General features: G+C 36.1%; 2 protein-coding genes and 1 long non-coding RNA gene across 5 annotated transcripts; all 3 read left to right on the top strand.

The window, feature by feature from the left end:
- The first annotated feature begins 308 nt into the window (after positions 1-308).
- Positions 309-5,400, top strand: LOC113730764 (glycine-rich RNA-binding protein RZ1C). 3 transcript variants are annotated; one of them, XM_027255659.2, is made up of 5 exons: positions 396-467; positions 635-795; positions 1,453-3,594; positions 4,305-4,789; positions 4,936-5,400. In XM_027255659.2, the coding sequence occupies exons 3-5, from the start codon at positions 3,559-3,561 to the stop codon at positions 5,171-5,173; spliced, it is 759 nt and encodes a 252-aa protein (XP_027111460.1). In that variant the 5' UTR covers positions 396-467; positions 635-795; positions 1,453-3,558; the 3' UTR covers positions 5,174-5,400. The 3 variants fall into 3 exon arrangements, with proteins under 3 accessions (XP_027111459.1, XP_027111460.1, XP_071934839.1); XM_027255658.2 differs by lacking the exon at positions 1,453-3,594 and having other exon boundaries at positions 309-467; XM_072078738.1 differs by lacking the exon at positions 396-467 and having other exon boundaries at positions 666-795; positions 2,935-3,594.
- Positions 802-1,545, top strand: LOC140036627 (uncharacterized). Its single transcript, XR_011840185.1, has 2 exons — positions 802-1,013; positions 1,054-1,545. It is a non-coding gene; the product is annotated as an uncharacterized lncRNA (long non-coding RNA).
- Positions 5,401-20,457: 15,057 nt separating the features above from the next.
- On the top strand, positions 20,458-22,591 carry LOC113730763 (protein NUCLEAR FUSION DEFECTIVE 4-like). Its single transcript, XM_027255657.2, has one exon. The coding sequence runs from the start codon at positions 20,543-20,545 to the stop codon at positions 22,379-22,381; it is 1,839 nt and encodes a 612-aa protein (XP_027111458.1). The 5' UTR covers positions 20,458-20,542; the 3' UTR covers positions 22,382-22,591.
- Positions 22,592-23,333: the final 742 nt, after the last annotated feature.

The raw sequence follows: 23,333 nt of genomic DNA, 5'->3' as shown, positions 1-23,333 counted from the left end.
TGTCTAAAAAATATTTAACTGTAATTCGAGAATCTATAAATTATTAAAAGATAGATTAAAAATAAAAGCAAAATTGTAATTAAAAACAACACGAAAACCAAAAATAAAAATCGAAAACCCCTCTCACCTCCCCCTTCGAGCTTTATTTATTATTATATTATGATATGATATTCGACGAATTCCAGTAATCTTACGAGTAAAATTATTTTTATTTTCTATTAAAAAAACGAAATTGTAGAAAGTAGCAAGTGGTTGCCAGTTGCCACGTAAGTCGGAATCTTTGGGATGCTGGTTGGGGGTTGGATTGCAAATTTGTCAATCGCACGTGTCCCCTGAGCGTTTTGCGGTGCTTAGGGTTTTTGTAGTCACCGAAAATCAAAAGCTAACCTCATTCTTTCAATTCCTCCTCCCAAAATTTCCCCAAATCTCACCTACGCTTCTCCCATCACCTTTCTCAAAGTAAACTTGTCAGTTCTTATCCCTACTTTCTCTCGACCTACTCAAATTGTTTACATACAAATTTGTTGTCTCGTATATGTTTATTCTTTCTCTTCTGCTAACCCTTTTTAATTGTAGGTTTTTTTTCTTTGATAAAAACATGAATAATCCTTGTTTCTCTGTGTTCTTTCTGCAGGAGTGCTGATAGAAGCAATTTAGGTATAGGTTAATCGAATAGCGGTTATGGCTGGGAAAGAGCACGAGTTTCGAATATTTGTGGGAGGATTATCGTGGGACGTCACCGAACGTCAGCTGGAAGATGCTTTCGGCCGTTTCGGCAAAGTTCTCGACTGTCAGGTAAGCTTCATTGCTTGACTTCCTGTTTGCTTTCTCTCTGTCTCTGCGGGGGGGCCGCCTTTTTAAGCACTCTCTTTTTGCTCATCATGAACTTGCAACTTTTAGATGAACCTTTGTATGAGAATTTTAGATGCTTGGGTACGGGATAAAGCTATCTATTGGGAAAACTGTACATTTACATGAAGATTGTACATGCCTGGGGGCTATATGGGGAAAAGGTGGAAATTGAATCTATGTATTGAGGAAATCATGGAAAAGGGAACAGTAGGATGACAAATTTATGAAGATGCCCTATTTATCTGAAAGGGCATCTGGTCTGATTTTTGTAGCAAATTTGTATTTTTTCCAGATATTGATCAGTGCAAATAGTATAGAAATCAGTATACGTTTTTCCGTTATAATAATAATAGCTTCAAAACGTACCTTCTTTATGAATTCATCATCCTATCTCACCTTTTTCACTTTTATTTAGGTAGAGAAATTAAATGGAATATCTTTCTTGATTGATTAGCAAGACAATGCGTTACTTTTGTGTCGTGGGTTTGTAAGCTACTGGTCCTACTGCTTGTATTTTCTATTGCTTCTTATTGTTCCTTTTCTTCGTGAATTAATTTCCACTTGTTTGTTCTGTTGCTTGATTCTGGTTGTGTTAGGCAGTGCTTAAGATGGGATGTTGTTGTGGAAGTTTGGAACCTTTGGGTGGTTGAAGCTGGAGAACCACTGTGTATATGATATGAATAAATTGTGTTCTGTGGGCTGTGTCACCTAACTGCAAGAGTAATTTGCTTGTGGATTGTATAATTAATTTGATCTGCGACAAGTCATTTTAGTTGAATATTTGGTTACGTAAGGCTGCTGTTCTAATTGAAGGGCCTGGGACTTGATCTCCAGAAAAGAAAGAGGAACAGCTGTTGACTTTAAATGTAATGCTTTAGAGCTATATGGACTTGCCATATGACATGGATTTCTTTCAGGATTTTGCATATAATGATTCAGAATTCATGATCATGTGGTTTTTCGGTCTGGGAAGGTTGTTTTGCTCTCATAAACTTAAATACGTGTCTTATTTTGCTGTTTGAGCAAGCGTATCCATCGAGTATGAAGAAAGGGGAACAAGGAAGATTTAGGACTCTCTTTGTCTTCGCTGCTGTATGTGTTTTGGTTGCTCCATTTGTGTTAACTTGTTTTGAGCGATCGCAATTCACTTCTACCTTCTCAGAGCGGATAAATAAAACATGTCAAGCTCTATGTTCAAGGCTTCATCCTTTTCCGTTGATGGACTTAAATCACTCGCCCCTTGGTGGAGGACAGTTTAGTCTCCCTGCTTGTGTTAGAAAAGAAGAATGCAGCTGCTTGATTCAGTTCGATCTTTTATTTATTTCATAGGGTACATGTCTGTTTTGATTTAAGCTCACAGTACATCAAATAGTAAGAGCCTTTGGAAGAAGTGGAATAATTTACAGATGAGATTATTACTATTCTACGTTAACGAGTTTCCGAAAAATGATCTGTTGGCTCCTTCCTTGGGGCGTATTAGCTGTGCTTTTAGTCTGAAAATCTCGTAGAACTCAGATTTCATGACATGCTTAACTGAATAACACGACAATGTCATGCCTGCCGTCCTGAGGTTTTGAATCCTTTGTGGTAGTGTTCATCTTGCTCTTTGTATGTAAAACAGTTAACCCAGGTGCATGGATACAAATACAGATTCATTTGAGGCTTTAGTTTTTATTTCCTATGTGGATGCATGCCAAATTATGGGCTCGAAGCACCTGATGAGCCTCAAGGCCTTGGTATGAAGTTGTTGAGGTTATGGAACAGCTGCAGCTGGTATACTGTTGTGCTTGAGTCCCATGGTCCATGACTTTATGGTACTGATCAAGTTATAACAGTGTCATGTGCTATGCCTTTCTTACTCGTGCTTTTCAGTGATCCTTTACATGACTTCAGAGAAAGAACTTATCTGCTGAAAGCTGTTTCCTGGAGCCTGTTGACTTCCATGCTTTCTTATTTCAACTTGGTTTTTTGAATATTGCTACTGCTTATGCTGTCATCTTTGTCTATTTTCTCTGAGGTGTTCTTAACTGGAAATCATGCAGCTGAAACTTATGGTAATCTGATTATGGAATTTATATCCAGGCTAGCTTAAATGTGAGATGAATGTGTGAACCTCCACGATCAAGTGTAAATGACAAGATGTAGTGTATTTTGGACTATGATATTTGTAAATGTGGTTCTGTAGAGATGTGACATTTTTAGCTTTGCACGGCAAGCAAAACTTGTGGGCCATGGATTTGTAATCAGCCAGTGGTTTTGGTCGTTTTCTGTTACTACTGCTGCCAATGGACGCAATGGAATGCTGGATTATGTAAGACAGACAGTCCAGAAAGTTGGTTAACCTGAGATAAGATCAATGTGACAAGAAGAAATATAATTATTTTTTGCTTAAAGTTGCAGTATGGAAGTGTCAAGAAACTCTGAGGATTTCTCTGAGCTATCTTTTGGTGTGAAACTTGTATAGTGTCGCTTGCTGTTTCTTTTAACTCAATTTTTTGGATAAGCATGGTGTTTCTTGACTCGTACTGTTATATGGCTGGAGTGTGTGTGAATTGAGTAGGATGTGACACTAAACCTCAGTACCAGCAACCATCTTTTAATCCAGAGAGACTAGGAAAATTATCAGCTTGTAATTTTTCGGTTAATGATGAAGTTAGAGATCTTCATCTGTGAGTTTCAAGGCTTGAGGTAACTTAAATAGATTCGATGCAAATCTGCTGTTCTGCGGATTCTTCTATACATGTAAGAATTCTGCACCTTATTGATTGTATTTCCTTGTCCGAGTTCTAGTCTATTTCTTTATCGTGTTCTCATTCTTTTTGGTTCATAGCCAATTAAGAGAGTCTTTTTTAGTAATCTCTTAAGCTACTGTGTCATGGTTGCTGCTGCGCTGTTTTAATGGTACATGAATATCAATTTTTAAAAGATTAAAATACCATTGGGCTCCTTTTTCTTCCTTTCTCTTTAAACTTTTATTGGGAAGCTATTACAATTGAGCTTCCTGATCCACCAGTATTGGTTTAAGTGTTGAAGAGTAGTGACCATGAATTATGATGGCAATAAAAATTCAAAATACATTTTTTTTTTGTGTCATCCTCGTATAAATCATATTTCAGGAAAGGCAATCCTTTGTCTGTATTCCACGTTTTGTCCATTTGGAGGAGTTAACTTTTATGTTAACTAAGCGTTGTGGCTGTGAAAGGTATGTAATGGACAGCTCGTAGCTGCTGGAAAGTCGGTTTTGGAATCGAAGGTGGACTGATCATAGGGCATGACAATTTGGGATGTGGATCCCATTTTGCTGTCAATTTGAATTAATAGAACTGGAAAGAAGCAGAAATTAGGGTTTCAGTATATTTCTTTTCACTAAATAGATCCTATAATATGCATCTCTTCGTGCTTTGCATGGCTGGTTTGGTATCTGCTTCTCTTAGTTGTAGTTCTCCATGTAGGTCATGCTGGAAAGAGATACTGGCCGCCCCCGTGGATTTGGGTTTCTGACTTTTGCAGATCGCCGTGCAATGGATGATGCAATCAGGGAAATGCATGGTAGGGAATTTGGTGATCGTGTCATCTCAGTCAACAAGGCACAACCTAAAATGGGGGGTGATGATTCAGATCATGGCTATGGTGGGGGTTATTCATCAGGTGGCAGGGGCAGCTATGGTGGAGGAGATAGGTCAGTTGGACAAGATGATTGCTTCAAGTGCGGTCGTCCTGGGCACTGGGCCCGAGATTGTTCCTCGGCAGGTGGTGGCCGTGGTCTACGTCCAATGTCACCACCGCGTTCTAGGTTTGGTGGTCGTGGAGACCGCTATGGAGGTGACCGTGATCGTTTCATAGATGATAGGTATGATAGAGGACGTCATGGAGACAGGGAACGTTTTGACAGCAGAGATGACCGCTATGTGAGTAGGGGTCGGTATGTTGGTGACAGGTACTGACAGATTAGTTGTTATTTCACTATCACTATCCTGCATAAACTCGTTTTGGTTTTATATTAAAGATATGCATAATTAACATTGATCTGTCTCAACTATTTATTCATCTAAATACTTCTCAATTACGTTGAATCTTTTGCAGGTATCCTCCTGGTGGAGACCGATTTGTGGCTGATAGGTTTGGGGGTTCAGACCGCTTTCCTCAAAATGGGTATGGGAAAGACAGAGGATATGATAGGGATGAAGGTCCTAGAGGTAGTAGTGACAGATATGGAGTTGGAGGGCCAGCACGTTACGATGGAAGAAGCTACAGAGACAGGCCAGGTCCTTATGACCGCCCTAGGAGGGGAGGACGGCCCCCTTCCTTTGATCGTTATTGAAATATGACTTGTTTGTGCAATTTGGTAAATTTGTTGAATGTTGCTATCTAGAATGGTATTTGGACTGATGCTGTCTTAGATAAGCCTGGTAGCCTTGTAATATTCCTGAACGGGTGATTGGATAATACTCTGCCGCTGTCTGCTTGTTTTTCCATTGACCATCTAAATTCGTGGAATGAGTTATTGAAGCAGTTAGGGAAGTAATAGATCATATCTTTGGCCAGGTACCTATTTCTCCTTTGATTTGTGATTTTGTGGTATATGTTCTGTCTAGCTGTTTGAAGCCAAGGTTTTTGCTGGTCATTCCAGCTTGAAGTCATGATTGCCTATAGTTTTACGGAAGATGCTATGTATAAATATTCTAAGTCAACACAAGCCCCTCCAAGCAAGATGAGTGTCGATTTGTGTCGAAATCAGTTAGCTGGGTCATCGCCGGCCTCAGTGTTTAACTCGTCACCTTGTACTTAGAGGGAGAGCAGGCGCCGTTTTCCGAAATGATTGTACTGTGGTTGAAGGCTAAATTACACGCCGCGTTGTACAGAAGAGAGCCCGTTATGTTTTGAGCAAGTGATGTGTAAGTACTAAAGCTTATTGCCCCCTCTGGCGGCAGACTGATCTAATAGTTGGGATGGTTCTTCAGAAAGTTGCGTCTTTTAGGTTATATAGTCGCTACTGCTGTTGATTGGTAGCTGTGGTAGAAACGAGAGAGTCCTACGACATGCTCCGTTTTCCAGAATCTGAAATGGAAAGCGTATTGGTATGTTTTTTGTTTCTTAACTGAACGCATAGAGATGACTTGAGTGCTGTACAAATGGAATGGGAAAGCAAGAAATTGGCTTTTTTTTTTTTGGTTGTAAGAAAATACGAAAGTTGTCTTCGTAGCCATTTGGTATTTGTCTTTGGCTATGGAAGCTAAAAATTGTACGAAGATAAACGTTCTCACCCAGATTTAAACTGCGTTATTGATATCAAAAATCAATAGTTTACTTTTTAAAGACTAGAATGGTATAACAATTGAAAACGCGGGGGTTCAATAATCATTTGAAAAGTTGACTTTTTAAAGACTAGACTCGTGATGTACGTGAGAAAAAAGGACGATTGAAAAATGTGATGTATGTGAGAAAAAAAGACGATTGAAAAATGTGTTCATAAAAAACGTAAAAATTTTGTAGAGAAAAATAGCAATTCAAACAAACATTCAATGATTCATATAAAAAATCGCATGTTTACTTTTTATAGACTAGAATGGTGCAACAAACAAAAATGTGAGGGTTCAATAATCATTTGAAAATGTGCCGTAGCGATGTGATGTATATTAGAGATAAAAAGGTGGTTGAAAAATTTGTTCATGAAAAATGTAAAACTTTTTTGGAAAAAATAACAATCCAAACGAGCATTCAAGTTTAATAAATAATCGATGATACTAAATCCGCACCCATACAATTTAAATCCACACCTGGTAGGGTTTTTAATGCTAATGGTGCGAGTTATCAGCGCTCGTGATATAAGTTATTAATGCATTAGAAGCATGGATTTAACCCATCCCTAAATAATAATTGACCACGTTTTCAACTTGGGCTATAGCGCCGCTTGCGATTTTTTGTGATTTGCTATTTGTTTTTGGCGGTTGTGAAGAAAGTATGACACTAAAGTTAAAGGACCAAAGGCGACTCATGATGTAGAGAGGCGATCAAACTTTATAATTCTGATGATTATGCCTGTCCATATTGATAGCATTCCTTGGAGATGAAATCCGTAGGCAATACGAGACTTCAGGCAATGTACTTTCACATCCTATGTTTGAAATTTCTTGGCTAAGGGCCAGATTTGCTGGTTTTGCATCTAACTAACTGTTAGATGGAGCTCCAAATTGGTTTTTGTCATCTTCCTTCCTTTCCCTTTCCTGCACATCATTCCAAGTACCACTTACCAGATTGGATTATCGTAACTTTGGGAAGTTTAGACGAAATAAAGCTTTAAATCGACCTGTCTCCTTTGTGCTTAAAAAAGTGTCTTTATTATTAGTTAGGGGTTCCTTCAAGCATATTTCTGCTTCGCTTGACAAATGCTTAGTGAACTAAACACAATAAATTAACTAACTACGTTGAGTTGTATCAGGAAAAATAGATTTTGCAGTCACATCATCATCCACCTTTTACTTTTTAGACCACAATATGGTAGCATGCGCGTGCAATTGAAGAAATCACCTGCTTAATTCTCCACAACTTTTTTTTTTTTTTTCCATTTGTCACTTACTTCCCTGTAACTTTTTATTTCCAAGTTCAAGAAAATGTTATGTTTACAGTAGTTAAAATCTTTGAAATACTAAACAAAAAAAAAAACTTTTTTTAAAGTCAAACTATCTCTATACCATTAGAGTAGTCTATAATAACAAGCTGCTAATTTTTAATGTTTCATGCATATCCTTTAACCCTAGTCGCAGCTTCAAGTTTGGCTGGACGTGCCATCCTGATTGTACGAAACACAATTAACGACAATTGTATCGGAAGCATATCCGTATCCATATCCGTTAGGCCGACTACCACCCTTCAGCAGCTTGTGACCCCAACATGTACTAGCAGACCAGCAGTTGACTTGTAATTTTACTGCATCATTAATTTCAAGACTTCAACAAATTCTTTTAGTTCCATAAACAGGAAAATACCAAAACATAAAGTTTCTTTTTTTCATTGAAGTGCACATTCAATTCCATAGGCCTAAAATTTCTGAAGATCTTTGTTTTGTATATAACATATACATATATGCGCGAGCACGCGCACACACAGAGCCGGTCGCTCAAAAGTTTATTGCTTGTAGCACCTCAGGCTACAGCAAAATTTCCATATATTTTATGTCAATTATAGAGGAAATAGGTCAGTGGGTGCGCAAGAGTTTGTCCTGTACCATCGCTCATCAAGTGGTAACAGAAATAGAGTAGAAGTACAATTATAGTATGTGGTGGGATAGATTTCACATGAATAATCCGACACAGCACAGCCGCCTGATATATTTTGTAGTAGTAATTCGCAAAAGCAGACAAGAGAAGAGGAGAGGAATACGTTGACAAGGAAAGCATCGTTAAACTAATTAACTGAAAGTACTAGTTGATCTCTTCCCTGTTCCATCCATAGACATGTAAATTCTCAGCAGGCATTGAGTGGTTACTTTTTTAAAAATCCCAAGGCATGCTCTGGATAAGATGACATCTATCTAATACGCATCAAGAAACTAACCAAGGGCATGCTGCTTATTCAATGCAGAGTCTCACAACTTGACCCCTAACCAAGGGTATCTTTCTTCTTGTTTCGTGACTCTGTTAAATGTAATGAATTTTCAAATTCGATACATCTATGATGTGTTCTATAACTTTTTTACTATTGATGCAGCTTTTTTTTTATCAAACAAATTATGCTGGACGACTGTGTTTTGAAACTCGGATCGGACTGGCTGGTCGAACCGAGAACCGGCCAAGTGCTCGGTCCGAGTCATGGTAAAAAACCAGAAATTTAAAGCCCGGTCAAAAACAGGGTTTGACCGGGAAAAAACCGATTTTTCCGGTTCAATGGGCTTTTTTAAAAAAAAAAAACTCAATCTTTTTAATATTATGTTTTGGCCCCCTAAATTGTTAAAACTTATTAATATACCTCAAATATTTCATATTTTATAAATATTGTCCTAAAATTTGATGTTATTTTTCAATTAAATTCATAATTTTAATTCTAAACTTGTTAATATTTATTAAATAACATTGCTACTTGATTGTTCTAATTTCTTTGTATTTTCTTGTTAAATATATTTGAAACATCAAATATATATGAATATACCTTTATTAATATTAACATATTATTATATATTTTATATATAATATTTTAATTTTTAAATAATTTTTATTTATGACGTCATCCGATTCGACCCCTATCGATCCCCGGTCGAACCCATTGACCCCTGACCTCGGCCGAGTCGATACTCGGTTCGGTTCTGAAAACATAGCTGGACGGTTTCCAATTAGTGAAGAACTATCATGATTACTCCTTTCTAAAAAGGAAAAAAATAATTGTCACCGACACTAATCAAGTGGCACGATTGCGTAAAATTTGCCCGGTGGAACGTGGACCAAATAATTCAACCTTGTGAATGATGATCGATCAGTACCCAAATTTAAATCTAAAGTTTACTCTTGATATATATGTAAGGGTCTTGTTTTAGTAAACCTGTGTCTTGTAAAGGTTTTTTGTGCATTAATGAGCAACTTCATTAAAGAAAGGAAAATTTTGCTCGCTTTGGTGGAGGAGATTTTGCTTTTCATCCCTCGTGTCAGTTCAAGTATACGGTACACACAAGGCAAGGGTCAAGAGCCTGTAGATACTTGATAATAATAATTAACCCAACAAAATTACAAATTGAGAGAGGGAGGAGTTAAATCCACACCCGTCCATCCTAATTTCTTAAATACACATCTCGCATTAAGTTCTGATAGCAATGATACAAATTGTTAATGTTAATTGTACAAGTTATCAATGCACCGCTAGCTGTGTAGATTTAGAATATAACAATGTGGATTTAATCCTTCCCAAATTTGAGAACTTTGAACATATTAGTCTCCCTTCTAGATGAAATTACATCAATTTGCAAATTTTCTATTGTTGGTGTGTGTAAACACGCCGGGTAGTTGGCCTGAGAAGTACTGCCGCCTGCTCTAGAAGATCAAGGCAACTGTATAGTAGTATCCCAATTCCTTGGCTAGCTAGCTCGTTTTCCACGAACCATTTAGGTCAGATATTCATCATCTTTAGTGCTTTTCAAAAGCAGTTTGGTTTTCTGAATTTGAAGTGCCTTAGATAGTTGGTCATTGACCAAAGATGGTGGTGACCTTTAGCCTTTAGGAAATAAACAACTATTCCGTAGCCAAAAAAGTTGATGTGCTATGGTTAATCTTTTTCAGCCGCACATGATGCAAGTTGGATGAGGATCTGTCTTTATTTCCAAGGCTTGCTGTGAAATTTCCTGGACTTTCGAGCGAGCATCGGATTGGTAGAAATGTCGGACACAAGAAGAAGGTTCCTTGGAAGGATGTAGAAAGTGGACTTGTGGGGGTACTTGCGCAGATTTTGGATGTACCTATCATCCCTAATAATTTTGACCAAGAAAAAAAAAATCATCCCTGGCTAATAATTGTTGAATGGTCCAACAAAACCTCACACGTGTTGACGGATTTCTTTTTTTTTAGGATGCGACAACTACAATACATCCTAATCTATCCTACACTAGGGGAGAAATGAATCTAATGAGGTCTAACGGTAATTCGGAGGGGACTGAATCACCACCGGATCAAACGGATGCACTATGCACCCGCCTGAATTTTTTAAAGCAAATTCACATTTTAATGTGGCAATTGATGTGAACTCTTACCTTCCATCCCACCAAGCTTTAAAGGCTTGATGGTGGCCACCAACCCAAAGGCTGGTGGTTTGTTGACGGATTTCAACATGGATAATTTGTCCACCTTTTGTTCTTATGTTGAAAAATGGGCTCCGTTGCAAGAACTGAAATAGCCCTAATACCATGCTAGTACACGGGTGAAATCTAGCTGCCACGAAGTCAATAATCAAGATTCATACCATGGAAATTTGGTTTCGGACCTTCTTTTTTCAAAAAAATTTTCAGATTAAATTTAAGAAGTAAGGGGGAAAAACGGAGAATTAGACTATTAGATCCAATCAATGTACAGCATTAATCTGCCTAGAATATTGTGTCTTTCTATTTTTTTCTTAATAATAAGTTAGATGTAACCTACAATAGTGAGATCAATTAAACAAATTACAATCCACCGAAATCACAACTTACTCGCACACTTGAAGGACAAATACTCACTGGGTTTGCATTTTGGGTGATAGATCTTTGATCACAACTATTATAATTATATGTTTGTTAAATCTTTTACTTAACAGACTGTCAGTGGAGGTAAGTGATGACAGGCAAGACGGCCTCGAATCACTCAAAAGACACATGAGATGGCAACCCGTTAACAGATGATGCTGCAAGTTCTGCAACTTGCAGTTTATTTGTCGCGATTTTACTGTTGGAAAAAACCAAACAAAGAAAGACCAAATCTAGAAAGAACAAGATTAAAAGCTGTTTAATTTTTTTATGATAATGAAAACCTGTTTAATTAAGGTTGAACTTGGCAATTGACAGCCCAACAGAGACGATAGATTAGTTTTTTTGGAGGAGACATTAATAAATAATTCAACAGTTGTCGCAGATAGGGGTTCTGCGGAGATGTCGCTTCGAGAATTTAAACGCCAATTCAGCATGCACGTGCAAGGAATGCAGTAGATAAGTCAGTCGGTTCTTCTGAGGTTGAGTCATTTGTGCTGAACATTTAAACGCCACTAAAGAATTTGATTAGGTTTCCCTGCTGAAAAATCTCCTGCAAGTTGTCGACGCGAAATTAATGTACTTAAATATTGACGAGTTTCATTTTGAATTTGTATACATTTTCAGGACAATTTGTATGCATATTTTGAATCTTGAATCTATTTCGACGGATCTCATCATTAACTTAAAATCAGTGGTGGACCCAGAAAAAAATCTCAGTGATGGCAAAAATAACATTAAAATTTTTTATCTGCTCTTTTTTTAGTTTTTTAAGCAAAAAAAAAAATAAAATTTCACCAACAAGTACAATGATACGTATATTCTATGAAAAACATAAAAAGACAAATTCAAAATTATTAATGTAATAATAATTTTATTTTAAAAACAAACTAAACTATTTACAATTGTTCACGACGAGTTTTCATATTTTGATAACGATTTACGACTTTCTCATTTTGAACTTCACGAAGTATATTTTTCTCAATATAAGTAACTAAACAATCATTCATCCAAGTGTCTCCCATTTTATTTCATAACCGATTCTTCACTATATTCATAGCTGAAAAAGCTTTTTTTACTGTAACTGTAGCAACATGCAAAATCAAAACTAACTTTAAAAGCATATAAACCAATGGATACACAATATCTCTCTTAGTCTCCACCAACCTTTGAGCTAGATAAGAGACTTTTCTTAAATTGAGAAATTCCTTAGCTGATTTCAAGTCATTAATATAAGTATCCAATTCAGTGTCAAGTGCAAGAATATCCAACTTAGAATATCCAATTCAGTGTGGGACGGCAGATGGGATGTGCTTATGAGCAAAGTTCGGTGCTAATAGATTTGTGGCTCTTTTGGGGGGAAAATGGGAAACCAGAGGAGCAATAAATGATGGAGGAAAGGGAAATTGAGAAGTGGAGACAAAGGAAGTAAATGATGGATTAAGAAAGAGAAACCGTCGATTGGGAGGGAAAATTGGGGACAGAGGAGGAAAGGAAATTTGGGGAGTGGGGGCACACTCAAAATTACGTTAAAATTGTATAAAAATTATAAGAATTTAAGGGGGGCAGTGGGGACACCACCTTAAATCCGCCCCTGCTTAAAATCTGACGATTGTAATATGTACAGAAGGGAGTTGTAGTGATTTATCTATTTAAAAATAATTACAAAATTTTTATAATTTTCAGATCTATTGCATCTGTTACAATGATTTAAGTCAAATTGTGGTGCTGGATGCTATTAATGAACTTTGTTTTTATAAAAAAAAAAAAAAAAAAAAAAAGAAGGTTGAGTTGCCTTACCATACATACCAATTTGGACTTATCTCGTATTAGTACATTTCACAAAGTTGATGAAAACCTGATTCTATTGGCTCAAATGTAGGAATTGGAAACACCATAATTAGTCTTTTGACATGATGAGATCATGAGAAAGTTGGAAACGTTTCCCGTCTTGTTTTCAAATGAAACACGTACATATGCTTACCGCCCCCAACCCTCCTGCGTCCTATATTTCATGTTTGGCTACATTTCATGTTGAACCCTAGACTAAAATTTCACCGTCAAAGTAATGAAAAAAGAGTTCTTGACTCTTAAATGGCACTCACTATCAAGCTCAATCACTTAAAACCCAGATGCTTATCATTGTTGAATGACGTGACAATCAAAATCATTGCATGTAAACTGAGAGAATAGTTGTCTAAGTAAAATTTTCCTCTATTCCGAACAGGAAAATGCACACCATTGAAACTAGACTATTGCAAACCATACCTTTACCAAAGAAAGTTCAGTTGTTCACACTTGTCCAAACGCAGAAGTTTATTCGATCAATTTCCCAGCCACGTATTATTTGGTTTTGTCACCCGTAGCTTTCGAACGTTGGACGGATGCACAACGCTACGCAATTAAACTTGTAGTACATCAAAACACACTTAGATGCGTCAACCTTTCGCGATGCTGATGCTACTAGATACAAGTGATTATCTCTTTAAATTTTTAGTTCCTTTCTAGAACCTATTCTTTTTTCCAAGAGTTCCTGGAATATTATGCCAAGGACTTTTCCCCTGGCCCTCAGGACTGATTAATCAAGCATAATAATTGTATTAAAAAGAAAAAAACCACTGCATTCACACACATAAATTGCTTCGATCCAAACTCGAATAAGTTCTTTTGACCACCACGCTTCTTCCGAGCGTGATCGCATATCTTGAGCCCTAATCAGGTAGATATTAGTTCTTGCTGATCAGCAGTTCAATTAGTCAACTACATTTATCCAAAACATACACTTGTATTAACTGATCGACGACTGATTTAATTAGATGAAAAAAAAAAAGAATATTGAATTTTCTTGGAGGACAATTCCTGGTGAATATGTGGTGCGTGTAAGATTTGCTTATTAGTGATAGTGATTAGATGCTTGCAAATTCATGGCTTGTTTGACTAGATCACAAACGTGGCAGTCCAAGAAAAGGAACCCCCCAAAAAAAAAACGAAGAAGAAGAACTGTATTTCCAAATGGTTTCTGGTTCTGAAGTGGCTGTATGTATCTATCTGGGATCGGAGTGCCGGTCCATGTACATTAGCTTGATTGTTTGACTGAAACTAGTTCAGTTGATCCAATTCAACAAGGGAAGTTTACGATATACACACAGGGGGGTGCAGGCTCTTGATTCCTAGCTTTGCAGTATAGTTGGAGAAATTAATCGTGTTTTCACCTTGAGTCGAAGTTTAAACTTGTAAAGAAGAAGAATTTCTCGATTAAAATGTTCAAAGTGAAGCTGACAAAGAAAAAAAAAAAAAGGAGCAAATTTTTAGAAAGTATTAACGATTTATGTGGTTGCTTTTTCTCATTTATAGTATTATCTGCGGAAATTTCAATTGGAACTAAACTGTAAGAAAGAAATTTCGGGAAGTTGAAAGCGTCATTTGAAACATTTAAAACCAAATTCAGACTTTTAAAATCTTACGTACCCCAAAAAAAAAATTTCAGACTTTTAAAAGCGTCGGAGAAAATATTTGAAAGAAAAAAAAAACCTGAAACCTTAACAGTGACTTTAATGAATTATTTGGTGAATCCATAGCTCATCTAACTTGCATCATCAAGTGTCATTATTGACACTTCACTCTTTCTCCAAAAAAGAAAAAATGGAAAAAATTTTCATTGGTTCCAATCTCATGGCAGGCCTAAATGTATCTCTCTCTATATAATGCATATGCCATGAGATTGGTATTAGATAAAAAATTGGGTCATTAATTATTATTTCAAATCTACCATTATTCAATACTTATCAGTAAAAACCACCAATAACCTCCTTTCTTTTCAAAAAAAAAAAAAAGAAAGAAAGAAAAATACATCCCCATTTCCCATTTAATTATAAGACTAATAAAATCTCCAATAATTGCCAACAAATTATATCTTCATTTTTATGAATATTTTTTAATGTGCCTTCCCACTGGTAATTAAAGAATCTGCCTAGTAAAGGATAGCAAATCGTTTGACTTGTTCAGTTTTTGACAGTGTAAAACGAGAAAATCTACATAACATTTTCATTTCCGTGAATATATGATTATCTTATGTGTACATATCAGCTAAAAATGATTATGTATACAAGTTAATGGATTCTAAATATTAAGTGGAATTATTAATTTTGAATTTATCTCGATAATGAATAATTATTTTTGATAGTTTGCATTATTCTTCCCATAAATTCTTTCTCACACTTTTAAGAATTTTTATATCTTTAAAATGTTTGGACACTCATAATCAGCAAACCGTTTTCTTTCTTGAGAAATAATTAGAACAGTGATGTGTTCAAAGCTGTTATACACAGAATCATCCGTTTGTCTTCAAGCACCACAAGTTTAACAGTTGAATATTCTAGTCAACATAAAAGACATTTGCGATATATATAGGAAGCTTGATTTTGATCCATGAGAGGTTAAACGTACGTATAAAGTTCAACCACCGTTATCTATATATTACAAGAAAAATCAACCAATATACACCTAGGAGTAGAGAATTTTGACATCCTTGAAAATGGTTTGGCAATAAGATTCAAACTAATTTCATGCAAGTAATAGAGTCAAGGTTTGCATCAAATCGTTAACAACTTATCACCACGTTCGTTTATTATTTTCTGTCGAATTATCACTTTTCGTTGAGATGAAAGTGAGAGCAATAGTATCATATATGAATGCTGTCAAATACTGTAAACAAGTATGGTCAAAGATTGTAAGCATGATAATCACGAAAATGAATTCATTTTATTTTTTTCTTCGAAATGCGATCCACCTTCACTAGTTCATACTGTAAATTACAAATAAACACTCACAAAATTGGAGATAGGTTTAATTATCCATCTCCCTGATATATCCAACTCTTTCGGAAATTTTATTGAAATACCATTGGCTTTTACTTGATTAAATGTTTTAGTTCCTCTTCACCTTTTCTTCTTCAATTGGTCCTTCTCAATACATGCAAGAAAAACAATGCTTATAACTGGACTTCTTTCTACCCATCTTCCTCTGTTTTTATTTTTTGTTTAATAAAGTCTCTTCTAAGATATTCTAGTGACAGTTTTGTTTCTCTTGGTGTTTTATTAGCGAGAGTTTTCTTCTCTCCTAAATTATCCCAGTGAGAGTTTTGTTTAGTTTTTGTTATTTTTTCTCATATCTAAGAATTTTTTTCAAATTTATATATTAGATCTAAAATTTCTTGAGTTTTCTCGTCAAATCTCGTCATCAATTTTGAATTTAAACTAGTTTGATAGCATATATGAAGGAAAAGACATGCACAGATATGTATCGAGTACTTCTTGCAAATGGTCAGATCTGATGATTTGTAATTTACAATATAATCTTTTATATTTTGTAACTCTATTAAATCTAATGATTTTTTTAGATCACATATATCTGTAATATGTTCTATGTGTTTTCTACTATGAATGCAAATTGGTTTGTCAAGTAAATCGTGCTGGAAAATTTTCAACTAATTTATTAATAATATTGACTTTATTTTATCAAAAAAAAAAAAGAAAAACAATGCATAGATACCGAATTTGCCATAAAGACAATTGCATGTCAAGAATTAGCTTTACTATTTTAATTTTAATAAGCATGAATTTCATTGGTGAATTGTATGAGGAGTCTAAAATTTAAAAAAAATTATATAAGATACAGTATATTTTTTATACATTGTCAGTGGATAATTTTTTTTTAATACTAGCATGATTAAATCATGTCACATAATATGAATTTAATATTGAAATTCAAGTTATACATATGTGACATACATCCATAGTTATTTGTATAAAAAAAAATCACTATATTATCAGTGTATAAAAAGTTAATTTTGTAATATATTTACCGTTGTACCCTCATTTTAACTGATAAATAAGGAGTTATCTTAGGGGTTGCAAGTGATATTCATCAAACCTCGTTGGTGCCGGGAATTAGGCTTCACAAAATGTCATGATCTAGGCGCATCCTAACTACCCAACCTAATTGTATTTATTTCTAGGTTTGTTAGGGCTTCTGCTGACTTTGCATTAATGAAAAATAATTGTTCATTAGATAAATAATCACATTGCTTCAATAAACAGCCCAATAACATCAATGCTGTCATTATCTTTTATTGAATTATCTTTTTAGACCCAAGAGGATTGTACGGGAGAATATTCCGTGGAGCCATGGCAGCAGATAGAATGGTGAAGCCTAACTCTTCTTTGGAGAAAGTTCTGTTAAAAAAAAAATCTTCGGAGAAAGTTACTAATTTAAAAAAAAAAGTTATCTATAAATCAGAAGAAGCGGGTCAATAAATCTTTCTACCAATTTGATTTATTGCACGATAGGATGCTGTATCTGTACTTAATAATTTCTCAAATTATCTTTTTTTTGGGAGGAGAAAGAGGAGGGGTTGGAGAATTGGTATACACAAACAATTTTTCTCCAAGCATTTGTTTTTTTTATTCATAAATTAAATTATCTATGTGTTTTGCCTTCAAAAAAAAAAAAAAGAAAAAAATCCAAACAAATCTGACGCCTTTATACATTTCGAAGCCAGTACCCTAAATACGGTGGTGATGAGAAAACTTAGGCCTTGTTTGCAAAGTTATTTAAAAAAAAAATTTTACTTTTCGTGGACGCATTTATTAATCATCTTAAAATTAATTGTTAACTTTTATCAAGTTTCGAATCCGGACCTCCCACTTACACTCGTTTTTCCTTCTGTACTATTCAATTTATCTCTAATCCGTCAGTGACATTTTATCTCACATATATCAAATTTCTAAAGTATATTTTTTAAAAAAAAAAGTCCAGAAAGACTCTAGTTAAATAGAGAGGGGCATCATGTCTTTGTGCTTTAAACATCCTACACATTTACACAGGTCAAATGACCAAACAAAAAGAAATACTAATAGTTGTAACCAAATCTCATTATAAAGAAAGTGACCCAAATAACCCAAGCAACTGTTTGCCGTTTTAGAGGTTTTCATCATGAATTATCTCTTGGAATTTATGGTAGCCAAGTCTTCCATGCATCTAAAAATATCCCCCAACCCTTAGTGCGTGGATGCCCCACTTCATTTTATAGAATTTGTCTAAGACCACATGATAGGAGGTTACGTACATGGCTGTTTGTACTTATCGTGATTTCTTGTTTTTTTCCCCCTCTTAATAGGCTTTCAACAACTATATTTTCATTTTTTTAGGACGGAAAGAAGAAAAGGGCAAGCAACTAATGGTGAAATATCCACGTCCCAAGCGTGAAAATTCTGAACTTTAGGGGAATTAGTTGACACAAAAACCGTATGGACATCATAACATGGAAAGTATAATTAATCTTCTCCTTTGTCTGCTCTTCAAGTCGATGAAAATTTTGAGTAAATCTTTCTTTTGTATTGTCTGATCCTGGCAAGTATAAGGGCCATATATCAATCATCCGCAGTTTAAACATGTCTTCCTAGTTTTAACTTTAACTTCATAATTCCAAAATATATAGAGCTTCCGTCCTTAATTTAGTTGATTAGTAAAAGAAACCATTTTTGCTCAATTAATGTTTCATCTCAACAAACTGTATATATGCTGATGTACCGGCCATATTGACAGGCCTGGCAGGCATGGTTCAATACTTCGATAAGAAAATGAAAGGGTATGGAGTCTGTAGACAAGTGGAATAATAATGGTAGCAGTTCGATTCTCTAAAAGTGACTCAATACATGAATGAGAATCAAAATAAAGCATATGACTAGGCATTAATTAAGTTACTGCGAGAGGAAGTTCAACAAAAACTCTCAACCAAAGCAATGTTGGAATTGAATTGAATCTAATCCTGTCGGGCTAGGGTAGAAACTTAATTAGAGGGATAATGCCATAAAGGATATCAAAATTTATGAGCTCCAGTGAATGATTAGATTAATAAAGCCACCTAATGTAGCCTTTGGCTTGAAGCTCCAACAGGGAAAAAAAAAAAAGTTCCAACTTTTCAAGCTCGATTGAGAAGTAATCCAATCACTTTTTTAAATTCTTTAGTGTGTGTGTGTATCTTGTACAAGTACAGTTTAACAAGCATCTGATGCTCAAGTTGTGGGTTTTTGTGATGAAATGGTGCTATGGCTTATCATACTAATTCAGAAATTAAAGATTCCTATAAAAATTAGACATTTCGGGGACTAGAAATGTAGCATGTAATTTTATGCAAAAAATGCCAACGTCGTTAGCTTAACAGAATCATCACCATTCAGCAAATTTTGACAGATTCTTTACTTAGTTCTTTTCTATTTTGCTTAGGTACTTTTATTAGTCTCAAAAGTTGTACTTTTCTGTCACGGAATGTTTATTTCTGATTAAGGCAAATAAAAGAAAATGTTGCTTTTATGACAAAGACTGGAGCTTAATCCATCTAAAGCCTCCTAACATGATTTTGTGACTAACCAATGGAGCATGAACAGGTCACTTGCTGGGAAAGTGCTAATGAGCAGAGAGTATTAACTATTCATATATATATATATATATATAGTCCTCTTCATTTGGTGCAACTAATAGTTGACTTGATCATATTAAGTTATGACTTATTAAGTTTGATCATATTGTATGATTTGGTGTAACTATTCATATTAAGTTTCTCACACACATATATTGCTGTTGGATTGAATCAAAATATTGTTTGATTCCATGATCATGTATTTAGTCAAGTGCCTGAATCCCAATGAATCTTGCTTTTTCCTTTGCTATTAGCCATTAAATTAAATTAAGAAAGAAAATCAGTGCATGGATAAACCAACAACTAATAAAGAAAGTAGCGAAACAAATCGCCCGGTTTTTGCCTTGATCTTTCAAATTTATAATTCTGTGATCTCTTTGCCCGATAACACAAAATGGAAAATAAACATCAACTTGATCTCAAAGATGCAGCAATTACGACGCCATTATTAAAATAATCTCATGGATAAGAAGCTTAATTGACATGTGATCTTCCCAAGTATAACTCCAACTATTGATATACAACAATCTTTGGTAGTTCCTTTCCATATAACCAAAGAATCAAACAAAATATTCATCTCTTTTTACAACCCACCCTTCCTAGTAGGGTTGCAAACGAGTAGAACCAAGTCGATATTTGGCCTAATCGAGTCGAATGTTGACTTAATTTTTTCGAATTCGAACTTGAGCTCGAGCTCAACGAGCTGACAATTTTGAAACTCGAGCTCGAAAAAATTAAGTTGAGCTCGATATTGATCAAGCTCGACATCGAACGGCTCGTCGATTTGTTTGCATCCCTACTTCCTAGAACTATACTATGGTCAACTATAAAGTCTTTGTACTCTCTTTCTCTCCCTCCCTCTCTCTCTCCAAATAACACTTGTAAACTAAGGACAAGACAACTACTCCTATAAATAAGTCATATGTTTCCTGGCAAACTTCCTTGGCATGCCATAAGCTCCTAGTCTTTGCCAATAGGCATTAAACAATAAAAACACACATATCAACTTAACCATGGTGTTTGCTGGCAATTATGGTGGAGGTGGTGGCTGCTCAAACATGGGTGGCTTTGCCGTCCAGGTCATCACCAGCCGGTGGTTCATGATCTTTGCCACCATTTTCATCATGGCTGCCGCTGGTGCAACATACATGTTTGGCCTTTACTCACAAGAGATCAAAACAACCCTTGGCTATGACCAAAGTACACTCAATTTACTCAGTTTTTTCAAAGACTTGGGATCTAATGTTGGTGTCCTCTCAGGCCTAATCAATGAAGTCACCCCACCATGGGTTGTACTGTCGATGGGTGCAGTCCTGAATTTCTTTGGCTACTTCATGATTTGGTTAGCCGTGACCAAAAGAATATCCAAACCCCAAGTGTGGCACATGTGCTTGTACATTTGTATTGGTGGAAATTCTCAGTCATTTGCCAATACAGGAGCCCTGGTCACAGCAGTCAAGAACTTCCCGGAAAGCCGGGGAGTTGTGCTTGGACTTCTCAAAGGTTTTGTTGGCCTAAGTGGTGCAATCATCACTCAACTCTATCATGCAGTGTATGTTGATGATACCAAGTCTTTGATCTTGATGATTGGCTGGCTTCCAACAGTTATTTCCTTCACTTTCCTTCGAACAATCCGAATCATGAAGGTCGTTCGAATCGAACACGAGCTGAAAGTCTTCTACAGACTTTTGTATGTCTCACTTGGGCTCGCTGGATTTCTCATGGTAATTATTATACTCCAGAATAGGTTTAACTTCAGCCATAGTGAGTTTAGCATCAGTGGTGTTGTCGTCATTATTTTGCTCTTTTTACCACTTGCCGTTGTTATTCAAGAAGAGCTTGATACGTGGAGGAAAAAGAAAGCTGCCCTGGATAGTATTTCTCAGCTGAAAGTTATCACTGAGAATCCCAGTCCTGATCAGGCTGCTGCAGCTGATTATCAGCCAAAATCAACAGAAAAGCAAGTGGAATTACCATCTTCGTCCGCAGTTAAAAATACTACAGAGCAACAACCTACCACAGAAATCCAGGAAGTATCTTGCTGGAGAACTGCTTTCAGGCCACCAAATAGAGGTGAGGATTTCACCATACTTCAGGCACTCTTCAGTATGGATATGTTCATCCTGTTTCTGGCAACAATTTGTGGTGTTGGAGGTACTTTGACGGCAATTGACAACTTGGGTCAGATTGGAGCTTCACTCGGCTACCCCAAAAGAAGCACTAGCACATTTGTGTCACTCGTGAGTATTTGGAATTATCTAGGAAGAGTGGTTTCTGGTTTCCTATCTGAGCACTTTTTAACCAAGTACAAATTTCCTCGTACCCTGATGCTTACAATCATAATAGTCATATCCTGCGTAGGCCATCTTCTCATAGCTTTTGGTGTCTCAAATGGGCTATACGTTGCATCAGTAATCATAGGATTTTGCTTTGGCGCTCAATGGCCATTACTTTTTGCTATAATTTCTGAACTTTTTGGCCTCAAATATTACTCCACTCTCTACAATTTTGGCTCCGTGGCCAGTCCAATTGGCGCATATCTCCTCAATGTGAGGGTCGCTGGACATCTATACGACAGGGAAGCTGAGAGGCAACTCAACGCGTTGGGACTGAAGAGGAAGCACGGAGAAGATCTGAATTGCGATGGAGTAGAGTGCTTCAAATTGTCCTTCATCATCATTACTGCAGTAACAGTTTTTGGAGCGCTGATTTCATTGATTTTGGTGTCGAGGACTAGAAACTTTTACAAGAGCGACATCTATAAGAAATTCAGGGAGGAAGCCAAGGCGGCCGAGACTGAAATGGCATTGCCCGGAAATGGCACCGTTGTTCCAAGCCGTAACAAGGAATAGACTAAATATTATTGTAATTTGTCAACGTAGAATTTGTGTAGGTTACAGGCAGGTACAATTAACGTTACCCCAGCTTAAAGTCGAACCAGCTGATAATTACAATCCTTTTCTTTTTCTTGCTTGTAAAGAAAAATATCCGGGTTCGACTCTCAATCATTCTATTCCCTCAAGTCTCCAATTATCAAACCTTGTCTGTTTTTGGTTGTCAAATATCTGGACTCCGCTTGCAACCACCGCAATCCACTCTGTTTCCAAATTCCAAGTCTCCACTGCACTATAGAAAAAGAAGAAGAAATTGGGTATTCTGCTGCTTAGTATCATGCAAAATATTTTTCTTCTTAGTTTTAGTTTCAATTCCGTAAACATTTACTTACTTTGTTTGACTTGAAAATTCAAACAATTGCTTAATTAAATCAGATGGGGTCTGGGCTCTTTTTAGTCTTCTGCAATCACTATTTATTTCGAGTCCACGAGTCTATGTCCAGTGACAGTGTTGAATGATGAAGATCGTTTTCACCTTGTTTGACTTGATGGTTCGTTCTCTTCTCAATTCCTTTGCAGATTCTGTCATGGCCCCCCAATTGTGCAGCGACCCAAATTAAAGAATATTAATGGTTGGCTGGTTGCTTTGGTCGGCAACCGGCAAGTGAATGAAATTTGAATATTCAGAGAAACCGTGTTACATTATACAAGGCTGATGTCGACTCAGAGTTACTCTGGCATCAGACAAGATTTTCTTTTTTCCTTCAAAAAAAAAAAAACTCAACCCTTCATTTCTTTTTTACCATCAAAGTGAGAATTCATTGGCCAATGTTACAGATTTCAGGTTACGGATTTATATGGTAATCCATGAGCATGTCTGCTTTAGTGTAAGGACGTTATAATAAACCACTTCTAGAGTAGTTGGTCACCAAGTACATGTTAAAAAATTCCGTTTTTTCTGAAAAAATTT

The sequence above is a fragment of the Coffea arabica genome, chromosome 2e (genome assembly GCF_036785885.1).
Source record: "Coffea arabica cultivar ET-39 chromosome 2e, Coffea Arabica ET-39 HiFi, whole genome shotgun sequence".
Classification (NCBI taxonomy): domain Eukaryota; kingdom Viridiplantae; phylum Streptophyta; class Magnoliopsida; order Gentianales; family Rubiaceae; genus Coffea; species Coffea arabica.
The sequence above is the reverse complement of the archived record's forward strand: the minus strand, read 5'-3'. Positions and strand labels throughout refer to the sequence as shown.